General features: G+C 29.4%; 1 protein-coding gene across 2 annotated transcripts in view; it reads left to right on the top strand.

The window, feature by feature from the left end:
* The first annotated feature begins 16,280 nt into the window (after positions 1-16,280).
* Positions 16,281-25,901, top strand: part of LOC107442136 (agrin) — a 203,133-nt gene continuing 193,512 nt past the window's right edge. The window contains exon 1 of one of the 2 annotated variants that reach the window (XM_071182999.2): positions 16,281-17,002. In XM_071182999.2, coding sequence (XP_071039100.2) covers positions 16,837-17,002 — 166 coding nt within the window. In that variant the 5' untranslated portion in view covers positions 16,281-16,836. The remainder of the gene's footprint in view (positions 17,003-25,901) is intronic. The other variant, XR_011637174.2, reaches the window with a different exon arrangement.

Here is a 25,901-nt window from a genome sequence, read left to right as displayed (position 1 = left end):
ATATTTAAACAGACATGTGATAGGTTTTTATTGAGGAAACTTTTTTAAAAACTTCCTATTTGTATTTATTTTTAACTTATTGCATTGCATTGTTAACCAATTGATACACTAACGTAAAGAAGTGCAAACCTGATAATTAAGATTAGACATAGAATGTTATAGTGCGTCTAATAATTTGACCAGGGACTGTAGATATAAATTGTAGCTATTGACATTCAATACCATTAATATGTTTAACAACATATGAGTCGCTCAGAAGCCAATGCGGTTAAGTCCAAAACACAACAATTGAGAAAATTAATGTTTTTTGATACATTAGTTTTTAAAATTCTTGGTTTATTAATTTAATAAGAAAAGTGTATAAAGTCTTTTTTCGAGGTGTAAACTCTGCAAAAAAACAAGATATGTACAGGATGTGTAAATAAAAACGTAAGTATTTATTGAAATAATGACAGCATCTTAAAAATTATAGGACTTATACCTTTTGGCAGCTGAAAAAGATAAGAAATTTATGTCTACTAGTCTACTAGTATAAACGAACTTTTATTTTTCACAATCATCACTAGATACAGTGACTAATAGAAAATAAACTGTTGGATTATTTCAAAAATTGTTTTTTACTACAAAACTAGAATGGCACTTTTCTTTGTTTTAGGAAATGAAAAAAAAAAAAAAAAAAATACCACATTTTAAAAAAATACTACGATAAATACCATACCCCTTTTTTTGGTCAAAAAATACTACCGTAGTATTAAAAATACTACGTCTGGCAACCCTGAGTTACTATGAATTTCTTGTTTTTCAGTGTTACCAGCAAATATCGAAAGAAGAAGAAGAATTAAATTTTTATTTAAAAGTTTATGAAGAAAAATATTGATAAAAGGTGGACTTATTCGCAAGGGCTTCTGAAATTATTATACAATATATTCAGAAGCTATTAAAAAAAGGGCTGTCTGACCTAGAAAAAAGTAACCAACGAGTAAATCCTTTAATAACTAAGAAGATTATTACTTATTTCATCAAAATTTCCAAAAATCAGAAAATATCAGAAAATGGACTTAACCGCATTGGCTTCTGAGCGGCTCATATATCAATCTAGGAAGGGAGGATATTGCTATTAATAATCATTGTATCGTTATTCAATACATTTTTAAGAAAAGTGCTTTGCCGTGGAAACCGTAACTATGACATAATATCGATATAGCAAGTGAATAAATGTAGGGAAAAATAGTGATACATTATATTTAGTATTACAGTCATGTTATATGATTGGTTGGTTTCGATGGACGGAAAATAATTTTAAATGTGATCAAAGGTCCTGGATACAACACCTGCATCAATTTTTGCAGAGGCAGTAAGTCCTTGTTCTGTCACCATAAATCTTTATCCCCCTAAAGTGTCCTGTCCGGAGTCTTGTTAGTGTGCTGGTGAGAGTTACATTGATACTGATTTCAGGTACTTCGAGTTTGATTTTCTTATCATTGAATTTTGCCTTAGTCACTGAATTGATATGGCTGAGAGTGACATGAGTAGGACTGGGCGATATTAGAAATTATATATCGTGATGCATCGTCAGTTTTGCATCGCGATATAGCGATGTATCGCGATATAGTATTTTTGAATTTCATTTACTTATAAGGCACAGAAAGTCAGATTTCTATCAAAACTTCATACTCAGATTGATTTAAATCAATTTATAAATTTGAAGATATATATGTTTTGCTTAAGAAATAAATTGACTACAATGTACAAATTGAATAATACAATGTATAAATTGATAAATTAAATAAATTGGCTACAATGTACAAATCTTACTTAGTAAATATTTATTGAAATGTTTGTTTAGAAATTCATAATACGCGTAAAACAAAGTATTAAAAACTTTTTTTAAAGCGTTTTTTACAAATTAATATTTTCTTGTACTATTATGCATAAATAATTACATAATTATTAAGTTGGATCGTAATGTTCAATTTCTAAATGAAACGTTAAAAATTATTTGTATGTTTAAAACAAAGTGCTAAATAAATTTTAGAAGAAAAAAAACGCTTTTAAAACACTATTTTTTATTATTATCATTTCAGTTATTATAGTTCTATTATAGTTCATTTACGTCACACTAGAGCGGCACAATGGGCTATTGGCGACGGTCTGGGAAACATCCCTGAGGATGATCCGAAGACATGCCATCACAATTTTGATCCTCTGCAGATGGGATGGCACCCCCGCTTCGGTAGCTCGACGACCTGCACTCGAAGTCGAGCACTTTACGGTAGGACAGTTTAACGAGGACCAATACCGCACACCCTCGGTCCCTACGCAGACTGATCCAAGTGGTCACTCACCCGCACACTGACCGCAGCCAGTGATGCTTGACTTCGGTAATCTGCAGGGAACCGTGTCTTAACGATCAGTTCACTGTGGGACCTTATCATTTCAGATAAATAATTAAATTAAATTAAATAATGACCGAATTATGAACGAAAAACAAAGTAAGATTTAATTTCTTAAAAAAAAAAAAAATTATATTCGATAATATATTTAGCTAATTAACAAATAATATGAAAAGAATATTTAAAAAAAAAATTATTATACTCTCTAATAAAACGAAGTGCTAAATGATTTAAAAAAATGAATAAAATACGCAAACCTTTCAAATTTTTTTGTATCAACAAAGTTAATTGACTTATATCCAAATCCAAATGACAAAAACAAATTTTGTTTTAACTTTATTTCTAAAAATAAAAACAACAAGATTTATAAATTTAAAATCAGTAATAAAGACTCATTAAATTATTAGAAGTTTCATCCAAAAAGTTTTTAATAAATTAAAAGAAAGCAAAAAAATAACCTAACAAATTCAATTCTTTATGGGAGCCTAAATGAGATTGCCGATAATTTTCACATTTAAAAATAAAAAGAAGTTTTTTTAAAAAAAACTTATCTAATTAATGAAGAAACTCTTCTTTATATATTCTTTTCAATAATAGATTGCCTTCAGAACAAGGTAACATCGGCGATCACGAAGTTAGTCCCACTGAAAATCATCTACAAGAAAAGTCGCGACAACGAAAAAAAAAGCTAGGAGGTGCGAAAAGGAACATGCGATATAACGATATGTGTTCTCAAAACTCTGATTCTGATTCTACAGCTCACCAATCAAGGCCATTTCAACATAACGAAACGAACATCGTTTTCCACAGCGCGAGTCGACATCGGAACGTAAGAGAAGAGTCTTATATCGCTATATCGTTCTTATATCCTTGCGTGTCTTATATCGCTATATCGTTTTGCGCTCGTTGTCTTTACTCGACGGCTTAAATCAGATTTCTGATGCATCGCCTTGAATGAAAGTCGCTGTGTCGTCTTGCCGATATATGCGTTAAATCGATATGTCTCGATACATCGATTTATAGCCCAGTTCTAGACATGAGTCATTTGCTGGTGTTGTCTTGCCTCATTTGCCAAGGCATCAGCCATCTCCTTTTCAGTAATGCCAACATTAGCGGGAATCCACTGCATGGTGCACTGATGGAAAATTTGTGTATACTTATAATTAGCCCTGTCCATCCGATTAACCGTAAAGTTTATGGTAAAGAACATTTTCATTCCGTTATGGATTTGAAACCATTTGCAACTAGCATTTTTTAAAAACGTTGAAAAAAATAAGTATTTAACTAGACATAGGAGCTCGGCTTTTCGTAAGATAATGGGTATTGGAGAGTGCCGGACACTAGAAATTCTTCTTGTGTTGAAGGGAATGGAGGAAATAGTGTAGTGTCTACTCAAGGACTCTAATTCTGACGGTCATGAGATTGACAGATAAGTCCGCTCGGCTATGATAGGTACGCATTTGCAACGAAGTAAGTAGCTTCTTTAGGTCGTTCTAGTGGGTGCGATAAAATTCGTGCTGTTTAACCGTGTATGGTGAAAGCAGTTAATAAACAGTTTTTCTCAAACTTAAACAGTTTGATTACCATTTTATTTATGGTTATTTGACTGTTTTGATTAAATATGGTAAAGTAACCATTCAATAAATTGTTATTTAATCATTTTTTCCGAGAATTTTCCAACAGTGTATAACAGAACGAGACTCTCGTTTGTTTGAAAGAGATATTGAAAATTGTTTTTGGATATACTTAATGTGGATGAATAAATGAATATTTATTTTTTTATGGTCTCCCTATTACCAATTGCACCAAATCAAATTTTTACTTAAATTATTTTTGATTCTGCTTGTATAGACAGAAACTTAACGGCAATTTCCTGACAGTCATTTAATGTATTTAATCTGTTTAAAATACTATGTCATTCTGTAAAAAGAGGATATTGGTTTTAGCTATAGTTACCTAATGTCTTTGTTAAAAATGTGCTGCTGTAGTTTTCAACACATGATGCACTTATTCCACATAGTGTGTTAATATTCTCCACATTAAGCCCTTTGAATATCTCTTTACTACTCAGTTTTTTTTTTGTACATACTTCTTCTTATTTACAAACAAATGTACAGTAAGTGAAATTAAAAAAAACTGACCACCTTGAATAACTAATGATAATTTAAGTTACGAAATCAGACATAAAAACGTACTTTCTTTGAAAAAACATATTTTTTTCGACGGATTTGGATTTCTGATCCCCGAAATGAAGGAGATAGTCTCAATCTGGGAAATACTGTCCCAAAGTTTGATCTGGAAAGCGGTCCAAATTTTGAACCCCTTAGTTTTTATGTATTTTGCCATATCTCGAGAACTTTTAAAGGGAATTGAGAAACTTTTGCCCACAATTATTATTTCATAATTGTGGGCAAATTTTTTCAATTCACTAAAATATAATTAGCCAAAGATAATTCCATGCAAGAAATAATTGTTACTAAATATTTGTTAATTTTTATTGTTTAATTTTGTAATAATCGGAAGACTTTTAATTTTAACATTATTTTAAGAAATGTAATTTTACAGGACAAAATGCAAAGTTTGAGTGAATAGTTCTTGAGGTATCAAATTTTATACACACGGCATAAATCAGCTTTTTTAGATTAAGATCTAACTCACATACCAATTATTGATGATAAACGTATTTCTGAAGAATTGAAGCAGTTATCTGGTAAAATACAACTAGTTTCAGCAGTTGAAAATAGCGTAATCAGGTCTTTAGTAAAAGTACCTATTTCATTGAGTTGCAATGCGAACAAAGTATAAACTGAAAGGGTAATCGCGTCTTTAGTAAAAGCATTCATCTGTTAAGACTGGTAAAAGTTTCATTCGCCGTGATGCGTCAATTGAGAAACCAATGATACAATCCAGACAATAGATCACCTGGAGACTAATAATAAAAATTCAGACAATTCAGATCTAGATTGTGAGACTAATAATAAACAATCCAGACAATGTGGGCCCAGATTGAAAGACTAATAATAAACAACCCGGACAATGTGGACCCAGATTGTGAGACTAATAATAAACAATTCAGACCCAGATTAAGAGACATATGACAAATAATCCAGAAAATTCGGATCCAGATTGAGAGAATAATAATAAACAATCCAGACCCAGATTAAGAGACAAATGATAAATAATCCAGAAAATTCGGATCCAGATTGAAAGACTAATAATAAACAATCCAGACCCAGATTGAGAAACTAATGATAAACAATCTAGGCAATTCAGATCTAGATTGAGAGACTAATGATAAACAATTCAGGCAATTCAGTCCCAGATTTAGAGACTAATAATAAACAATCAACTCAATTCAGACCCAGATCTAGAGAATAATAATAAACAATTCAAAATTCTCAGATCCAGTTTGAGAGAAAAATAATAAACAATCCAGAGTTTTTTTTTTATTAAGCGTAGGGAAGATGACGACTTAGTAATGAATTAGGAAGTGAAATGATGGGATTTATGGATGATTTATTTTCGAACGAAGATACTTTCGAAAGGGAAATTGGAAAGATATTTAATGACGTCATTAGTATTAACCAAACATCATTAAATTAAAATACGTCTGAAGCTAAGAAAAAAATAAATATCGAGCAACAGGAGTGAGCAACCTTAAAAGAATAGTCCGAACAAGTAACATTAAAGAAAAGGGAACTTTGTTGAATTGACGATTTATTATTTCATAACTATAAGAAATGAAATAAAATTAAAAGCGGATCATAACTTGTTTTCAGTAGGCATGCAAAGAAGTTAGCAAGTGAATCAGTATGCGCGAGTTATCTGAGCTTTTGTATTAAAAACATTTTTATTAGCCGAAAATGAATAAAAATATTCTCGAAGATTGTAAAACTTTCAGAAGTAAAGATTTTACAATGTTTAAAATACATAGAGCTCAAAGTTATTCAGCAGAAGTTTCTAATGTCGTTTGGGTTTAAAAATGTGTCTGTTACAATTCAATGATGAATAAGGCATTAAATAAATTAAGGGCGTGACAGTATTTTCTGATCATTGGGTATTTATATATATATATAAGTAATTTACTAAGCTAAATTAGGGAGGCAAATGTTTTGCCTCGTCTTGTTGAAACTGCTGGCCGGGATAGCCTGGTTGGTAGGGCACTGGGCCCATGTCCAAGAGTTCGTGGGTTCGATCTCCTTGTGTACTAAATGGTGACTGATGCAAGTTAAATCTGCCAAGTCGCAAAGTCCTCCATGTTCCCATAAGAAATCAATACCTCTGGGGGTACTGTACTGATCCAGGAGTTTCCTTGCCTTCTGGTTTAAGTTCAGAATTACAAGGCTACGGAGTTGAACATTAGTTGTCGTAATCCCAAAATTGGCTCGGCTGTTCAACGACAGATATATAGATATATACATATAGTTGAAAATGCTAATGATTCATTGTTTTACACATGTGCATTGGCACGGGGAGATGAATTCATTTTTTTTTTTTTTTGAATATTTCTTTCTTTTTGTGTATGCGGACTTTTTTCAGAACTCAATAAAGATGAATTGATTTCGTTATTTTTATATTTTATGCTTTAATTCGGAAAGGATTAATATTTGTTGCAGCATTGTTATTTGCGTTTTTAAACTTCATGCGCTTGTTTTGTGAATTTTGATGTTTCATGTTGTTGTCAAAGCTTTTGGTAATACAATATTTAGATTAATAGTGTTTGGTAACACATTATTTATAATTTGTTTGAGCTTTAATTTTTGTTTAAATATTTTTCGTCGTGGTTTGGTGCCAACCATGATACTTTCTAGCCACGGTTAGAGCAAGACACAACATCTACTAGTGGATTAAAAATAAGCATTATTAGTTTGATGCCAGTGAAGTAAAAGGGTGAGATCACAAGAGGGGTCCCATACCTGTGTTATATCATTATTGTATAAACACATATAAGTTGATTTCATCATCCTTCTAATCTAATAATAAATAGTCGTTTGATAAAAGACTTCAGTTGTTGATGCAATGCAATTACCGCATCTTAAAATTATTTATTCATAACGAACCTGCAAATTCAGTTGTGACTGACGCTTATTATCTGTACTGTGTTAATGGCTGAGTTAGTAAGAACACAAAAACTTAATTAAGATTAACTAAAATTAATTGAAAATTAAATAAATTTATTAATCCTTGATTAAACTTATTAAAAATGAAATAAATAAATTAAAAATTATTTACAATAAAATTTAATAAATTGATTAAAAAGTAATTAATTAACGATTTAAGAGTACCAAAAATAATATTACGTTTTAGAAATTTGAAATACTAGTAAAATGAAACAACTATAAACAACAACTTTATATACATCGGCTATCTCTTTAAATAATCGCTCAGTTTTAATGTTTTTCTTTATTCCTTCATCAATATAATTTTGAGACGAATTATGCATAAATCTCTTTGCATTGTAACTGTATGAAGGAAATATACTTTAAAGGTGACCTTTATAGAACACCCTGTATTTACCAAATGCTAATCCTTATCTTTGTACTATCAAAATTTATTCTTTGATTTTAAGATCAATATAAGTTCTACACACAATAGTATCATAGCTGTGTACAATCCAAAATAAAAGAATACATTAATGTGTACCACTTGATAAAAACGTGCCCTGACCATTTTAAATTAGAACTGTCAGATCATTTTAATTTTTATTACAATCATTTATTTTACTAGTCTCACTATTTACCATGAATCTATTCAACCAATGCGAGTTTCGGATTAGTTCTATTGGATGTTGTAATTACATTGATTATAAACTAGAGACATTTAATTAATTAGGCGCTGTGATTAACGCAAGTTCAATCTAAATATTGTGTAGTATATTGTATGTTGCATTTTAAGAAGTATAACTCAGAGAAATGTACTTATTCAATGATGAAAATGATATTGAATGCACCAGATGAAATTTAACGCTAATTATACATACAAATTTAATATATTGTGATTAATTATCGATGCAAATTAATTCTTTTTTATTTAGTTAGCAGTAATACACGATGATTTATGCTAGGGGTGATGCTAGGGAATTTATGCTAGGGGGAAAAAACTCATGTTCGCTGCCACTCACCAACCTCCATGATTATTCGAAATATTTTTATTTTATTTCTTGACTTAATTCCTTTTCTTTAAAGTTGAAACTATTCATATAAACTATTTTTTTTGTTACCTTATAACTCATGCTCTCTACTTTTATGTATTTATCTAGTGGTCGAAAAATTCTACAGTTTCTCTGTAGTTAACAACAACCACTTAATTACAATTGTAGTTAACTACAACTACTTTTTTTAAAAAATGTAGCAACTACAAACTACTTTCGAAATGTAGTCACTACTTCGCTACTTTCAGAAGACAAGCTTAACTGGAGAACTTAATTTTCACCAGAGTTGGCCAAAGATGTAATCGATTACATTTTTTGATTACAGTAATCAATTACTTGTAATCATGATTACAATTTTCAAAAATTTTGATTACAGCTGTAATCATGATTACAATATTGATTACAGTAATCAATTACTTGTAATCGTGATTACAAAGTTTGATTACAGCTGTAATCATGATTACATAGTCGATTACAGTAATCAATTACTTGTAATCATGATTACAATTTTCAAAAAATTTTGATAACAGCTGTAATCATGATTACAATTTTGATTACAGTAATCAATTACTTGTAATCATGATTACAAGTAATTGCGATTACAATTAATCACAACAAAAACGATTACAAGTAATTATGATTACAAGTAATCAAAATATATGATTACATGTAATTTGATTACATGTAATTAGGATTACATGTAATCTAATTACACGATTACAAGACTATTGTATTCGTATAAATGATTATATTTTACAGTAGATAGTAGAATGTATTTTATAATGATACATTTTGCACGTATAACATGTACTGCATTTTGTACGTATTTGTATACGTACAAATGAATGTAACTAAAATGTATGTACATATGATTTTATCTAGTGCATATGTTCAGACATTTTAGTTTCACACACATGTACATACACTTATATTGTAGGTATAAAATATATGTACGTATGTATATAGATAATAATTACGTATGTATGTGCAAACAATGTAGACATGTACATTTATACACAATGAATATATGCATTTTATGCAAATATTTGTGTATGTAAAATGTATATCTATGTTCATGTACGCATGTATATACAAGTACTTGTGTTTGTACGAACATACATACATTATCTGTACAATGTATGTCCCATGCATGTATGTGCAATTTATTTATGAGCAGTACAATATATGTATGCATGTACAATATAGGTATATCTGTAGGATGTACAATATATGTATGTATACATGTACATGATATGCATGTCCAGTGTATTTATGTACATTTTACATAATATGTTCATGCTCAATGTAAGTATCCAAATATGCATAATACATTTGTGTGCGATTGTACGTACATAGGGCGCATTTATATTTCACATATATTCATACATGCATTCGACATGCATAACGTACGTACATACACACATTTGAGATGCATATATTGTTCAGATGTATGTACATATAGCGTACAGATGTATATACATATAGCGTACAGATGTATATTCATATAATGTACATATGTGTGTACATATACAGTACATATGTGCATAAATATATTGGGCATAATTCTTTCGTACAAATTTTACATTTGTATATGCATGCTATCCCTAGCTAAATGAATGTATCCACACATGAACAATACACGTATGTTTCATGTATGCATATCCATATGTACTATATGTGCACGTACAATACATGAATGTATGTACATATATTGTACATGCGTACATACATTACACGTATACATATGTACATTACATTTATGTCTAAATATGTGTACAATGCAATAAATAAAATGCATGTAAGTTAACTTTTAATGACTCAAGCAAGTTAAATGACAAAATCAAACGATATTTAAATTTAGTTTTCAGCTTTAATTGTTCTATATCATTTTGAAATTCTCTGAATAAAAAAATTATTTTTAGGTATTTTCATGAAATGTTTGACAATACAGATTTATTTTTTTTATAAAATAATGCATGATTCATAGAAATTTTTTAAATGGTAAGAAAAACGGTAAATTTTATGTGTGGAATTAATATTTAGAAATTCCAAATAAAATTATCGTTTGCTTTCTAAAAAATATTAGGTCGAGTTTCATATACCTTAGAATAAATTTTAAAACAAATTTTAATAACTTTACTCATATAAATTTTTTTAATGTATGCACAATGTATGTGTAGATTGTAATTACATATATTTAAATGTGCGCATGTATTTGTACATTACTTGTAATTATGTATATGTATACGTTGTATGCACACGTATACATTGTGCATATAACTATTTTTTTGTATATCGATGCATTACATGCGCATAAGTATTAACAAAGTATGTAGTTATACAAGTACATACGTAAGTTGTACATAAGTTCATACTTTGCGTGCACATATATCGATGTACATATAAATATGCATGTATACATGTACGCATTTTATTTACGCAACTATGTGCATATATTGTACCTTTAAATAACATTCTTACATAATGTACGCAAATGCGTACAATTTTATATACAAGCGTACATTGTATATACGTGCTATTATCGTAAATTTATACAATATATGCACTTAAGTACATAAAAGCATGCAAACGCATAAACATTATTTTAATATGCGTTCATACATACATTGTCTATGTATACAAAGATACAAAACATTTCCTTTTTGTGCAAACTAACATACATGCGTACATGTATCATAAATGCATAATTATATGTACTAAGCATATGCGCATTGCATTAAGTATATTACAATATAATTATGAATATTGTACGTGCAAACAGCGTTTGTGCATGCATTGTATGTATAGGAATCGCAAATTGTTCGTTCATGCGTGCGTACATTCTATGTACATAAAAATATGTAAACATATGAATACTTACATAAAAAATTTGACTATAGTATACAATCGTAATAACTTGTAATCGTATAGTTTGATTACAAGTAATCACAATTACATGTAATCAAATTACATGTAATCATGATTACATGTAATCATATATTTTGATTACTTGTAATCATAATTACTTGTAATCGTTTTTGTTGTGATTACTTGTAATCGTAATTACTTGTAATCTTGAATACAAGTAATTGATTACTGTAATCAAAATTGTAATCATGATTACAGCTGTAATCAAAATTTTTTGAAAGTTGTAATCACGATTACAAGTAATTGATTGCTTGTAATCGTGATTACAAGTAATTGATTACTGTAATCATAATTGTAATCATGATTACAGCTATAATCAAAATTTTTTGAAAGTTGTAATCACGATTACAAGTAATTGATTACTTGTAATCGTGATTACAAGTAATTGATTACATAGCTGTAATTACCTGTAATCAATTACAGTTGTAATCGATTACTGTAATCAACGGCCAACTCTGATTTTCACCAATATTCAAAATGATTTTGAAAAAAAAAAAGAAATTTTTGGTTAAATATGTGGAGATATAAAGAGGTTTTAATCCATGTTGAAATGAAATAGTTTGTAATTCCAAAGCAATTATTACGAATTTGTTCTCTAAACTTTCAAACTCTCAAACTTTTATCGACAGTGATTTAAGAAATGGTAGGAAATTATCAAATATTTGAGATTTAAGTGATCAATGCTTTTTTGTATCCTCCTAGAAATAAAGTAGAGTGCGAAGAACAGAAAACGGAATGAAACGGAGCGAAAAAAGGAGCTGAATAACTTTTGATCTTATGATCGAATCTTCACGTTCTAGGACTCCATCTCAACGGTTTGCGGGGGGGGGGGGAGGTGACTGCGAATATGCTAATTAATTAATGCGGACGTTATTTTAAGGTATGAAATCAGACACAAATATATACTCTATAGATCCTGTGAAATCGAAGTTTAAAAAAGACAGATATTTAAAATTAGATTTCTAAGGAATGGCTCGAACTTTTTCGCACCGATTTTTTAGCGCATCAGACGAAGATCTTATGAACGCTCGGCCACAATGGCATTCTCATTGCATATGTTGACGGGCCCGCGAAGGATTCGCACGACCAATCAGATTCCAAATTTTTTTTTCGTTTGAATTTTTTTTTTCGTTTGAAACTAACGTTAAAAGTAGTTGTTAGGAATTGCAACAAACTCCTTTTTTTTTTTTTTTTTTTTTTTTTTTGCATCCCACTACTGATGACTACACTACTTTCTTCAAAAAGTAGCGCAATACACTACAAACTACGGAAAAAAAGTAGCGATTACTGTAGTTTCGCTACTTGTAGCACTCTACTTCCGACCTCTACATTTACCATATGAATTTTATTGAGATCTGTTTATGTACATACATCGCTTTGTTAAATTATTTATAATATTTAAAACGAAGACTTTACGGTCATAACCCGTTTGGTCTGTTCACAAGCGTATTGTGATAATTTCGCTTACCAAACAGACTTAATTCTATATTAAATACGGCTTACATGATTTTGATCTGTTAAGCTCTTAACCATTTAATGCGTCTCTTTAATTGCAATTTATTATGACATTATAATTTATTCTAATAGTACATTTAATGCATTTCGAAAAAAAAGTTGTTGCAGAAAATGTGTCGAAAAGAACAATGCTCAATTCTAAATAATAGGTTTGTTTACAGATTTTTGTTTTTTGCATTTTTATTTATTCATTTATTTATATAATTGCCTCCCCACCCTAACAATTGCTCACCAATCACTACAATCATTTCTGTTATTTCAAATGCCGCTTAACTATACACAGTAAAAAGAAATTATTAATTATTTATTCAGATATATGTATTAAAAGTAATCTCTTGTTTGACATTGTTATTTCAATTGTTACCTAGTTTATTCTAATATTTGAATATTCTCTAATAGGTTGATTCCTCAGTTTACAATTTGTTATTCAATGATCGCTTTTATTCTCCTTTGTGACTCGTTCTGTTCATCCCCTGCAATGCAGGGTATTTAGAAATTTGAATGACAAATTCGGAGGGATTGTAATATCAAAAGAATGGACACTTATCATGCAGCATATGGTTAAAAACCACGTTGTGAGGGAGAAAACAACGAAAAACCATATCGATATAATGCAGGAACAGCAACTACAAAATATACTACTAACTTACTAACTACAACATTATTTATTTGATAAGTTATTACACGGTTTCCACAAAGAGACTGTCACTGATATCATAACAACGACGTAAAAACGACTCCCAAATGCCCTCAAAGTGGCCAGCTGTGCCTTTGCTGTTGAACGATTTCAATTCACGCAATAAGATCATCCGATGTTTACATAGCAGGGCCCGTGCTAAGCCTCCGCCACCTCGCCGAATGTGATCAAATCGTAAATTTGGTGAATACGTTTTGCGTTTAGCTAAAACTATTAGCGAATGATTTTTTCCACTCAGACCGTCTCCAATAGCCCATTTTGTAGCTCTAGTGCGACTTAAATGAACTACAACTACTACAACATCATTACTATTATTGTTATTTTCTAATCGAAATTAATAAGAACACACTTAAAATCATTTATACGCAGGAGTAAACGAAATTTTCTATGTTTTGATTTCATAAAGCTTGAAGTATTAAAACTAAAAGTTTATTGCAACTGTTAAATCCATAAAGGTGATGTGTATTCTATTCATTATGCTTTTACACTAAAATGTAAAAAAAAGCATTTTAATTTAATAATAAGAAATTCAAATCAGAACGAGTAGTACCTAAAACAAAAATTGTTACAAAATATAACTATTATGCAAAACTTATATAAGCTTTTGATAATATATTATAAGATAATAATAATAATAATAATTATTATTATTATTATTGATTCCCATTAATATTAATAATAATAATTCTTAATAAGATAATAATTTGATAAGATAATATATTATCTCATGCTAAACAAAGAATTTTTAAAGCGAATTTTTGTTAAGTTATGGTGGTTTTAGTCACGATCTACTTTTCTAGGAAACATTAAAGGACTCCACTGTTGGAAATTTCTTTCTAAAATTATGATAAAATTACCGGCAACAGTCTGTCTATCTGAATAACGGTAAAGTTTACGGTAAAGGACATTTTTCCTCTTAACAGTTTTAAGACAGTTAACAAAGTATGATTATAAAACCATAAATACGAAACTCTACGGTTTTTAAACCATTTACAACAAGCATAGTTTCAAAACCGTAAAAACGAAATTTAAATGGGCATAGGAGCTAAACTTTTTGTTAGGTAATGGGCCTTGGAGAATGCAGGCCACAAATTGGGCTTTGATGGGCATTGGAAACTCCTAATGTACTGAGGATAATGGAAGAAGTATTGTGGACTCGAACCCCAGTTCTGTCGGTCATGAAACTGTCAGATTAGTCCTCTCGGCTATAATATGTACACAGTTGAAAGAAATTAAGTGTCTTCAGTAGCTTAGTTGGTGTGATAAAATTCTGGTTGTTTAACAGTATTAGGTGAAAACAGTTAACGAACTGTTTTTCCTCACATTTAACAATTTGATTACCCTCTTATTTATGCTTATTTAACTGCTTCGTTTGAATATGGTAAAATAACTATTAAATAAATTGCTATTTAACCATTTTTTCCGAGAAATTTCTAACAGTGCACTAAAGTCTTAATTCTCTCCTTCTAGACTAACACACAATTATACAAATTTGTTTTGTGCAAAAATGCACAAGAAAAAAAAGTTTCTTTCAATTTTCCAAGACAAGCATTTAACAAAAAATAACAAATATTTAAAGTCATCAAATATTCAAAGACATTAAGCAAATACACATTTCTTTATCAGTTTAAAGCTAGATTTTAATACTCAATGGCAGATGGCAGTATTTGCATTTAAAAATAATAAACGTAAAGAAATCTATAGTAATAAAACGAAGAATTTGTTTGCGTGTAGAAAATTAATTAAGATATGGTAATAATTCATTTGAAAGTATATAAATAGTCGCCATATTTATTGACGCGATTATTATCTATTAGAACATTTGGTACCTGCTAAAACTGCACCATTACTGTGTAATGTTGATATATATATTGCAGAAAAAGGGTTTTAACACCTTTAAAATTGTTTAGAACCGGAGAAAATCACTTGTTTGCTGTAAATTTTGATTATTATTGTAATAACGCTTGGCCACCAGGAAGAACAAAAAATAATAAAAAAAAAATTTTAAATTATTTTGGCTTTTTTTGAATTGATAGTATAGCTTTCAGTTTTGGACGGACATCATTTTATAGTGTTTTTCAGCACTAATTTATTCATGATTTATTTTTTTTATTTTCACCCAGTACGAAAATGGATATTTAGCTAGTAATTAATAACGGAAAAATATATATATAATGATGCTGAAACAAAAATAGGCCTAGTTTAACGTACTAGAAAAGTTATTTTCTGTAGGGTGCATTTAAATAATTTGAAATATGTTTGCACAATATTAAAATGTATTTTTTTTTTAATTTCTAGTACATTGCAGCTCTCTATAAAGAGTATTAAAATTACCAAAAAAAAAAACAAACTGTACCGATCTTTTCTAAAAAAATTGTTTGAAGTAAAGCATATCATCTAATAAAAGATTCCTTTATTATTTTTTCAAAATTTATTTTCCATCAACAGACTACTTTCAAAATAAATAAAATAATAACCCTCATCCTCCATTTTAATAGGAAATAAATCTGATGTTTGAAAGACATAACAGATGGCGTTGTCTTCATAAGAAGTTTCGTTTTCCCACAACATGCTTCGAAATCATTCCTCTTCCATCAAACCAGTATCCAATGAGATAGCTTAGCGATGAAATGCCCACTCTAACCGCTGAAAACAAACAACGGAAAGATGTGTGGTTTTTTTCCCGTTTTCCGTTAGTCAAAATAATTCCTAATAATGCCAAACGATAACTTCTACTTAGCGTATGTTCTATTACATAATTTCCTTTCAAAAAATTTTATCAGAGGAAACTAACTTTTTATCATTAAATTTATTTTATCAGAGTTAAAGTTAGCACTGTTAGTTATATACTTAGATGGAAAACAAGTTATTTTCTATAGAACATAATGAAAAACTGTATATAAATCAAGGAATAACTTTACAAGAAGAAACGAAAAGAAAACCATATATAATGCGTTACTATATACAATGAACACCCTACAAAATGTACTTCGATTTAAAAATATATTTATCTCACACTGAAAAATAACCATTCTTAACGCTAGAATGTCAATATGACGGTTGATGCTTCTTTTAGAACGCTAATGAATGCAGACAGAGTATTTTGTAATTGTTTCTTCGTAATTATTACATTGTAATTGTTACATTGAAAAATGACTCCAAATGGTAACACGTGGACAATGGAGGAAAAAGTGAACGTTGTTACGACTACGGGATTGAACAGAATTCAAAGAAACAGACTTTTGTTGACGTTTATAGCTTTTGCTACATGCATGTTGATGTTGATCGCAGCAGCAGGTGCAATTATTTATTATTTCTGTAAGTATATTTTAAAATATTTTTTTTTATATATTTACTATCTTATGATATCATAATTACTAACGTAACATCTTTCGCCTTTTTTTAACAAACTTAAGCTGCTATTGACAAAATAGCGGCATACATATTTCGGAATTATCGTAGCACTAGATTTTATCGTATGGCACGAATTATTCTCATCCTATGTTCACTGTTTATACCATTTATAAAATATTATTACAAATACTAATATAACTACAATGAGAAAAAGTAGAGTCAGAACTACCAGAATATGGTAAAGTTTACCGAATTGCTGATTTTTTTTTTTTTGCACACCTAAAAGCTTGAAGCGCTTTGGTAATGATTTTTATAAAATTAATATAAAAGTTGATTTTGTAATAAGTGATAAAATTTGGAACTATAATTATGATACCTAATAGCATGGCTCATATTGTATCTTTATTTTCCTTCATGTAAAAAGAGCTATAATATTGAAAACAAGAATAAATCGTTACTTTACGAACGGAAAAATTGCCAAATGAATAGTTCAAATCTGCATATTTTGGTTTTATTAATTAGATTTTACTTGCCAGAAATGACATTAAGCGGACATTTTTCTTTAATTTTTTTGTCCGTGTACTGTTCTAAATACTATACTATTGTTTTAACTATCATTCCTTATATTAGTATGTATTAAATATTTATTCGGTTGAAAGATTTTAGAACAGCTGTTTTAAATATATACAATTACCGTCACTAATAATTCATACGCAAAATACCATACTTAAGTTTTAGGAAGATATTTTGAGACTGTTTTAGTTAAGTCAGTTAAAAAAGTTTCACTCAATAATACTAATATTCCTTATGAAAAATTATCCACAAAATCAAAATATCGGATACAGTTCGAATTTATTCTTTAAACAATCGTAATATTAGCGGTTCTGTTTTAACATTTTGTACTTTTTTATTATTTCGTTTGTAATGTATCGTATAATATACGGTCATCATAACTACTACTTTAAATAAACACCTTCTGCAACGAATATTTAACTATGCACTGAGAAAAAAAGTAGAGCCAAAACTAACTTATTATGGTAAAATTTACGTGCTTTTGACTTTATGGGGACAAAAAAAAACAAAGCAATTTTTATCAAAGCTCTTAGTCAATGTTTTAGGGAAAATTAACAATGAAATATGATTTTATAACATGTTATGAAATTTGGTGAATGTTTTAATTTAATCATGTTACCTTAAAGCATGGGATAAAAATCATTTATTCGGTAAAACTTACTTTTTAGTGTTTTTTCTCTTACTTCAGTTTTTTTAAGCTTTTTCATTTTGTTTCTTGTTTGCTTCAATTTTGTACTTTTTTGCCCTTAGGTAATAAGAATTATAATTTTGAAAACCAGAACTTCCGGTAACTGGTTACCATAATGAACTGTAAAAGTTCCAAATGAATGGTTTAAAGAGTGTTTATTTTGGTTATATTTTAAATAGAATTATGGTTTCTCTTACCAGAAATATTACTACTATACAGTGCGGTTTTATTACCGCAAGGTTTAAATACCGTTATTTTTGTCTTATTAACCAGAATTACGTTTTTCTCGTAGCGGAAATGGCGAGAAGAAACATAACTATGGTTTATAAATGTATTGACAAAGTTTATGATAAAATTTATTTCGTAAATACTCGAAGAGTTAACATTCAATTTACTCATTTTACACTTACACCTACTAATATATCGTAGGAAAAATATAGTAAAATTAGCGATCAGTACTTTTTTTCGATATTAAATAATGAATGTTTTTATAACTTTTTCTTTTATGTACTTAATGGTACTAATTTTGTTTGCAAAATACTATATTTGGACACGCAAATGGTCCATTTTTAAACACTTTACTGTCGCAAATATTCCTTAAGGTAAGAAAGTGTTGAAATTTTAGAATAATTTTAAATTTGCTGTTTTAAATACTTAAAACTTCTTAGAAATATTCAAAAAATCAAAATGAAAAAAAAATATAGATATATTTCTTAATAATAACATAGTTTTATTGACAAAGCATCGCGCTTGAATTTAATCGTAAATAATTGTGATATTAAAATTTATATTTAACACAATTTATAAAAATAAAGTTCAAATTAAATTGTTGAGAAACATTTCATATTTAAACAATAGTCTCAGTACTTCTAAATAGAATAAAACTTCACATAGCTCTTTTTAGTTTGCTCATAACATTTAATTAGAGCTGTACCTTAACTTTTTTAATAACCTAAATTATGGAGAAATATATTTTTCTTTTACCCTATTAAAATGATGTAAAAAGAAATCAAAATATTTTAAAATCAAATATCTCTTCGGTTTTAATATAGATTTCAAATTATGCATATTTTAGAGTAATGTGATAGAGGCTATTTTTATCCATTTACTTTTTAACTTACGAAGTCTATCGGTTTGACATTGAAAATTTATTCAAAAATTAATTTTGCTGAAAATATTAATAAATTGAAACTCTATTAACCAGCTGTGTAATCAAGCAGGAAATATTTAAATCAAAAGATTCTAGCTGATTTCAACCAAATTCGAAAAAACGGAAATACTAAAACAAAATTAAATTGAATTTTTAACTTTTCAAAAGAACAATCCATTTGAATAAAATTTTAATATAAAATACCGATTAAAGACTCATAACGAAGCAGCGAATGTTAGTACATAAAATGAGTTTCGACTTCTCAATTTAATTAAAGATATTTCTTTAGATATGGTGAAAAAAATTATTTTTTTAAAATTATAATAAATTATCAGCACGTGAATCGATAGCTGGAAGAAATAATATAATGATGATATAAATTTTATAAATAAATAAAATCCTCTATGAATTAATTAAAATCTCTTCTATTAAAATCTCTTTTATTAAAAATCTCTAAATGCTTTAATTAAAATAATTTCGTAGATGTTTTTCCCATAAGTTTCGACTAATTTTACATTAAACTAAATAAACGAACTTTTTTAAGAGCATAAGAAAACTAGTATTAAAAGTAATGTAATTTTTGTTTAGTGTTTATATAGTTTATTTAATGATAGTTTATTTTGGCATCTACTGAATTTACTTTATAATTTAATTAAACTTAATTGCCTGAAGCATTAAAAATAAATAAAGGATGCGTGAAATATAAATATTGAGCAAAGAAAACATTGGATAATAAAAATGTACATGAATTAAAAATAAGCATGTAGTTGTGCAAGAAAATTTAATGTATTTCTTTTTAATTAAACTCATTATTCAGACATTTTTACGTCAAATAAATATTCTGTGATCAATCATATACACCATTTATAAGAATTTAAAAGTATACATGATGTTGTCGTAGTTTATTTACGTCGCACTAGAGTTACACAATGGGCTATTGACGACGGTCTGGGAAACATCCTGAGGATGATCCGAAGACATGCCGTCACAATTTTGATCCTCTGCAGAGGGGATGGCACCCCCGCCCGACGACCTATGCGCGAAGTCGAGCACTTTACGGTTGAACAGTTTAACGAGGACCCATGCCGCACACCCTCGGTCCCTTCGTAGATTGATCCAAGAGATCACCCACCCTCACACTGACCTGAGCCAGTGATGCTTGACTTCGGTGCTCTACAACCGTGTCTTAACGATCTGTCCACTACGGGACACACATATTAGAAATAAGTATTCAATCATAGAAAAACAAAAACGCTATTGAAATCTAAAGAATCATTACAGAGGAAGACGGGATTAAAAATATCAATGTGATCAATTTCTGCAGGAAACGAAGTGGTTAAATGGTAGTTATTAGAAACACAATTAAGTTTTATGAGGTATTTAAAGTTATTTTTAATCTATCTTCTAATCTATCCTAAGTATTAAAATATCCTAAATATTAAAATATCCTAAATATTAAAATATCGAATAAATATAATGATATCGACAAATAAATTAATATCAAATCAGATATAACAAATATTTCGGACATTAACAAAAGCGACTACATGATTGTTGACATTCACCGGTAAAAGTCGACATTCTCTTGATTCCGGACATTCACTGTAACACATACATACCCTAAATTATATACAGCCCCCAAAATATTTCTCGCTTTTAAGTAATTAAGCATTTATTGTGAGTAAATAAGCTGTATTTTAAGTAGTTAAGAAGCCTATCTGTTCTGATATAAACAGAAGAAAAAAACGTATAACTTTAACAAAGCAACATGCTTTGCAAGAATTTTTTTTTTTCGAATCACGCCAACTTTTTTTTTTATCTAATTCTACATTTAACAGACAAAATTGTCGTGCTTAGTTGTACTAAATCTCAATTATTATACGAATGATTTTAATTGGAAAAAAATTGCACAAAGGGCTTTGGTATGATATTAAAAAAAATATAAAAATCTTCTTTGTTTTCTAAATAAGTGTGTTTTAATTGGTGTAATCTTGTAAACATACAAAAAAAAATGCTTTTGCTATGAGAATAATCCTTTTAATAAAAATATTTTTTTCGGTTATGATAGTTATCAAAGATAAGAAATATATTTTTCAAAGCTGTTTTTTTTCTTAAAACAGCTGTTTGTAAAGATTAGCTATTTTAATAACTGAAAGAAGTAATTCAAGCATTGCAAATTTGTTTTACTTGTACAAGTTTCTATGGCTTGCATTTCAAAGTTAAAAAATTGGTAGCATATAAAGAATTTAATTTATTATTTAATTAAATCATTTAGTGGAAAAATTAGACTCAGAGTATTGATTTGTTCTAGCAAATTCCAAAGAATTTAAACAAGTATTTTATTAATAGAAAAAAATATTTTTGTATTCTATAAAATATATTCCTAATAAATAAAGCAGAAGATGATGACTTTCAAGAAAAAAATACAATAAAGCTAATTATTTGTTAAAGCTACTTCATTTGCTTAAAAAATGTAAAGGAAATCAATGCTTTTCGAGCCCTTAAAAATTGGAGACCATTCTCAAGATTTCCCAAACGTGAATGAAGAAATCAAAACAGATTTGAAAAAAAAAGCCAAATTGGCGTCAAACTGATGGCCAATGTAACAAACGTGAACCGTGATGGCTGAGGGGATAGAGCGTTCGCCTTCCAATGAGGCAAACCGGGTAGGAATCCAACGATGGCTGGTCGATACGAATGCTACATCCGGCTTGCACTGACCACAGTGCTGATGTAAGATATCCTCATTGTTAGACAGATCATGGTTCAAAGTCCCCTTGCCGTCAGGATAATTGTGGTAGGTTTTAGCGTTTTTCCTCTCCATGTAACACAAATGCGGGTTATTTCGAACAAAAAGACCTCCACGAACGCAAAATTTTCCCAATACTTGATCACGGAGTTCTCTTGTCTTCTGGATTGGGTTCGAAATTACAAGGCTACAGAGTTGAATATTAACAGTCGAAAACCAAAAATATTGGATCTGCTGTTTATTGATAGTCATAAAATAAAATTAAGTGAAAAAAACTATAGAAATTGCGTTAGCCGGAAGACAAATCCTGCCTAGATCATTATCAGATAAAAGAACATTTGAAAAAAAAATCACATAAATTTAATAAAAAATATTAATGAGAATAAACTTTGAATTAAACATAAAATTACAATTAGTAGAGATATAAATCATAATTCAATTTATTTATATTCATTAATTTTAACCTATTGATTGCGGTAAATTGTACCTGTTTAATAGTTCACAAAAGATCTAAACATTCCACGGTTCTGTAATTAAATTAGCAAACAATAAAGAAATGAATTACATATTAATCAGTTTCTTTTCGATACATCTAAAGTTCCTTTTAAAAGAATGGTGATAGTTTTCTTTCCAAGAGTCTTTCCATTAACTGCGACAAAATGCAATTTCGTTTTTATTTTTGTGATAGATTTATATTAATTCAAGGCACAACTGTATTTGCAAGTATTACAACATCTTGTTTTGAAAACCCTTCTGAGAGGAGCATGTCTTTGTCTCCCACTGTGTTCTAGAACAATCCCGAATATCCAAACTAAATTAAAATTTTTCTCTTCTTTTAGTTCAATCCTTATTTGCGATTCGAAATTATAGAAAATGAAGTCTGGATTTATTCTTTTATAAAATATTCACTTTTACAAAATATTTCGATATTATTTCAGGAGCGTTGGTTGTGTTTTGTTATATATAAATGAAAGTAACATGAACCTATTTTGCAATAAAAATTGGTCCTTGAAATATATATTTTTCATATTACATATTCCATAAAAGATTATATAATTATTATACATTCTATAAACATTAAATAAACGATGTGGTAAAAACTGAACATATAAATTATTTGGCTAGCCGTGGTAAAAGTAATGACTTTTCCTGCTTTTTGTAGCTTCCAAAAAAAATTTTGAAAGTTATTTCGAGAAAGACCATGTACATTTAAAATTTTCATAAAAATAATCAGTCAAACAACTGTTATAGTGCAAAAATCCGACAAAATGCAAAGCAAAAATGCAAGTCTCGTCAAAAATAATAACTCTTTTTTTGTCTTCCAAAAAAGTTTTTAGTAACTTATCTTGAAAAAGATCATATAAATTAAAATTTTCATAAAAATGTTGTATTAACCAACTGTTGTACTGCAAAAATCCGGAAAAAAAGTGCAACACAAAATGCTGGCGCTTTTTTCTTCTCGATGAATTGTTTATTTGTGAAGGATGTAAGCCCGAGATATGAGGCCCGAGCCGAAGGAAGTAAGCCCCTGCAGTAACCCTGTAACTTCTGAGGACAAAAAATAAATTTTTTTTCGATTGTATAGTAGTAGCCTATTAAATCCCTCAGTTTTAAAGTTCTGTTAATTTGCAAGTACACAGCGTACAAATTGGAGAAATGCGTTAAAACATACTTACAACGTTTTGCACAAACTACAAATGTGCAATATGTGCTACTTCGGTCAACCGGCATACTACCTAAGGATAATACAGTCCCGTTATTCTTGTTTTCATACAAGCCTATCACAGCAACGTAGCGGTAATACGTTCCTGTAATGTTATTGGCATTGATGTTACATTAACGTTGCGAGATGACATTGCTAGTACGTGAGCTTTGCCCTCACAGGTTTATGTATGTCAATTCAAACAACGCTGAATGAACGTATCCCTGATGCTGTCCCAAGTCAAAATTTTTGATGGTTTTTTCCATTGATGGACCAACATATTCTTGATGGTAGCCATCAATAATTCCATCACGAACCATTATATATTTGATGGTAACCAACTTAAGTAACCATTACGCCAAATTAAGATTTCGGACTGATTTATGATGGTCCAGCATAAGAATAGCAACATTTCGTGATGGTTTGTTCATTATGAACCATCAGAAATTTCCATCATAGTTCCTCAGAAAACAAATATTGGAAAGATCATGAACAACCATCATCCTAATATAAGAATTCGGACTGATTTATGATGGTTCAACATTAAAAAAAAATTGTTTTAACGATATATTGCTGAGAACTAACAGGAATTCTCATTAAACCACCATGGAAATGTATAGTTTGAACCATCAGGAACCATCACGGATCATCATAGACTATTGGTCCATGAGAATCGAATTTCTCCTGATGGTTGACCATCATAGTATTAGAGTAGCATTTTCCATCATGGAATGATTGAAGTTTGTTGGAATATCAAAAAACACGAACGCATAATGGAAAATGATGGATGATGGTGACCATCAAAGGATGTCGAACTATCATGAATCGCACTAATACCAACATAAACCATCATCAAAATTTTCTGATGGGACCATCAAGAAGTTTTACATGGGGAGATAGACACTGTTAACGAACATGATAAAAGTAAAAAATTTCAATTCTTCACAAACATTTCAGTGCTGTAGAAGTATTAATTCAGACTGATTTATAATGGTCCAACATAAAAAAAAAAATTGTTTTAACGGTATATTCCTGAGAACCAACAAGAATTCTCACTAAACCATCATGGAAATGTATAGTTCGAACCATCAAGAACCATCACGGATCATCATAGACTATTGGTCCATGAGAATCGAATTTCTCCTGATGGTTGACCATCATAGTATTAGAGTAGCATTTTCCATCATGGAATGATTGAAGTTTGCTGGAATATCAAATAACACGAACGCATAATGGAAAATGATGGATGATGGTGACCATCAAACGATGCCGAACTATCATGAATCGCACTGAAACCAACATATACCATCAAAATGATTTGATGGGACCATCAAGAATTTTTACTTGGGGGTGTTAAACACTGTTAACGAGCGTGATAAAAGTAAAGAATTTCAATTCGGCCCAAACATTTCACTGCTGTAGAAGTATTAAATATATTTTTTTTAAAAATTGCTTAGTAATTGGTAACTTTCAATTCATAACACATGAATTAGATTTACCTTAATTGCATTTATTTATATTTTCAAATAAATAGCAATATCGTCTATAATAACTGATCACAAAAATTGACTTGCAAATCCATGTTAATACTTCCAGTCAAATTCTAAGTTTAAATCGACATTCCGTCATCTATTCATTGTGAATTAGTTTGCTGCCGACTATCGCTTCATTACATGATTCAGTTAATAAGTTGGGCAAACAAAAGCAAATTGAATTTATTACTCTCGGTTAACACTTTCAGCTTTCATTCCGATCACATCTACTGAATTAAATATGGGTCGGTCAGCCTCGAGCAAACTTGTCATTATACATTTTAAAAGCAAAGTATGCTCCTCAAGATATTAACATATACCGTCACCATTCATGACGTGATAATACTGAAATAAGTTGGAGGCAGTCAATCGCCGCTTTAATCTCATATTTTTATTTATAGTCTTGCTTAACTAAACAAACTCTGCATTTGACTTTGAGTGCCCCTAATAAGCACACTGACTTATTTGT

Source organism: Parasteatoda tepidariorum, chromosome 7 (assembly GCF_982258835.1).
Source record: "Parasteatoda tepidariorum strain Cologne lab strain chromosome 7, Ptep-v5.0, whole genome shotgun sequence".
Lineage (NCBI taxonomy): Eukaryota > Metazoa > Arthropoda > Arachnida > Araneae > Theridiidae > Parasteatoda > Parasteatoda tepidariorum.
This window is presented reverse-complemented; position numbering and strand designations above follow the sequence as displayed.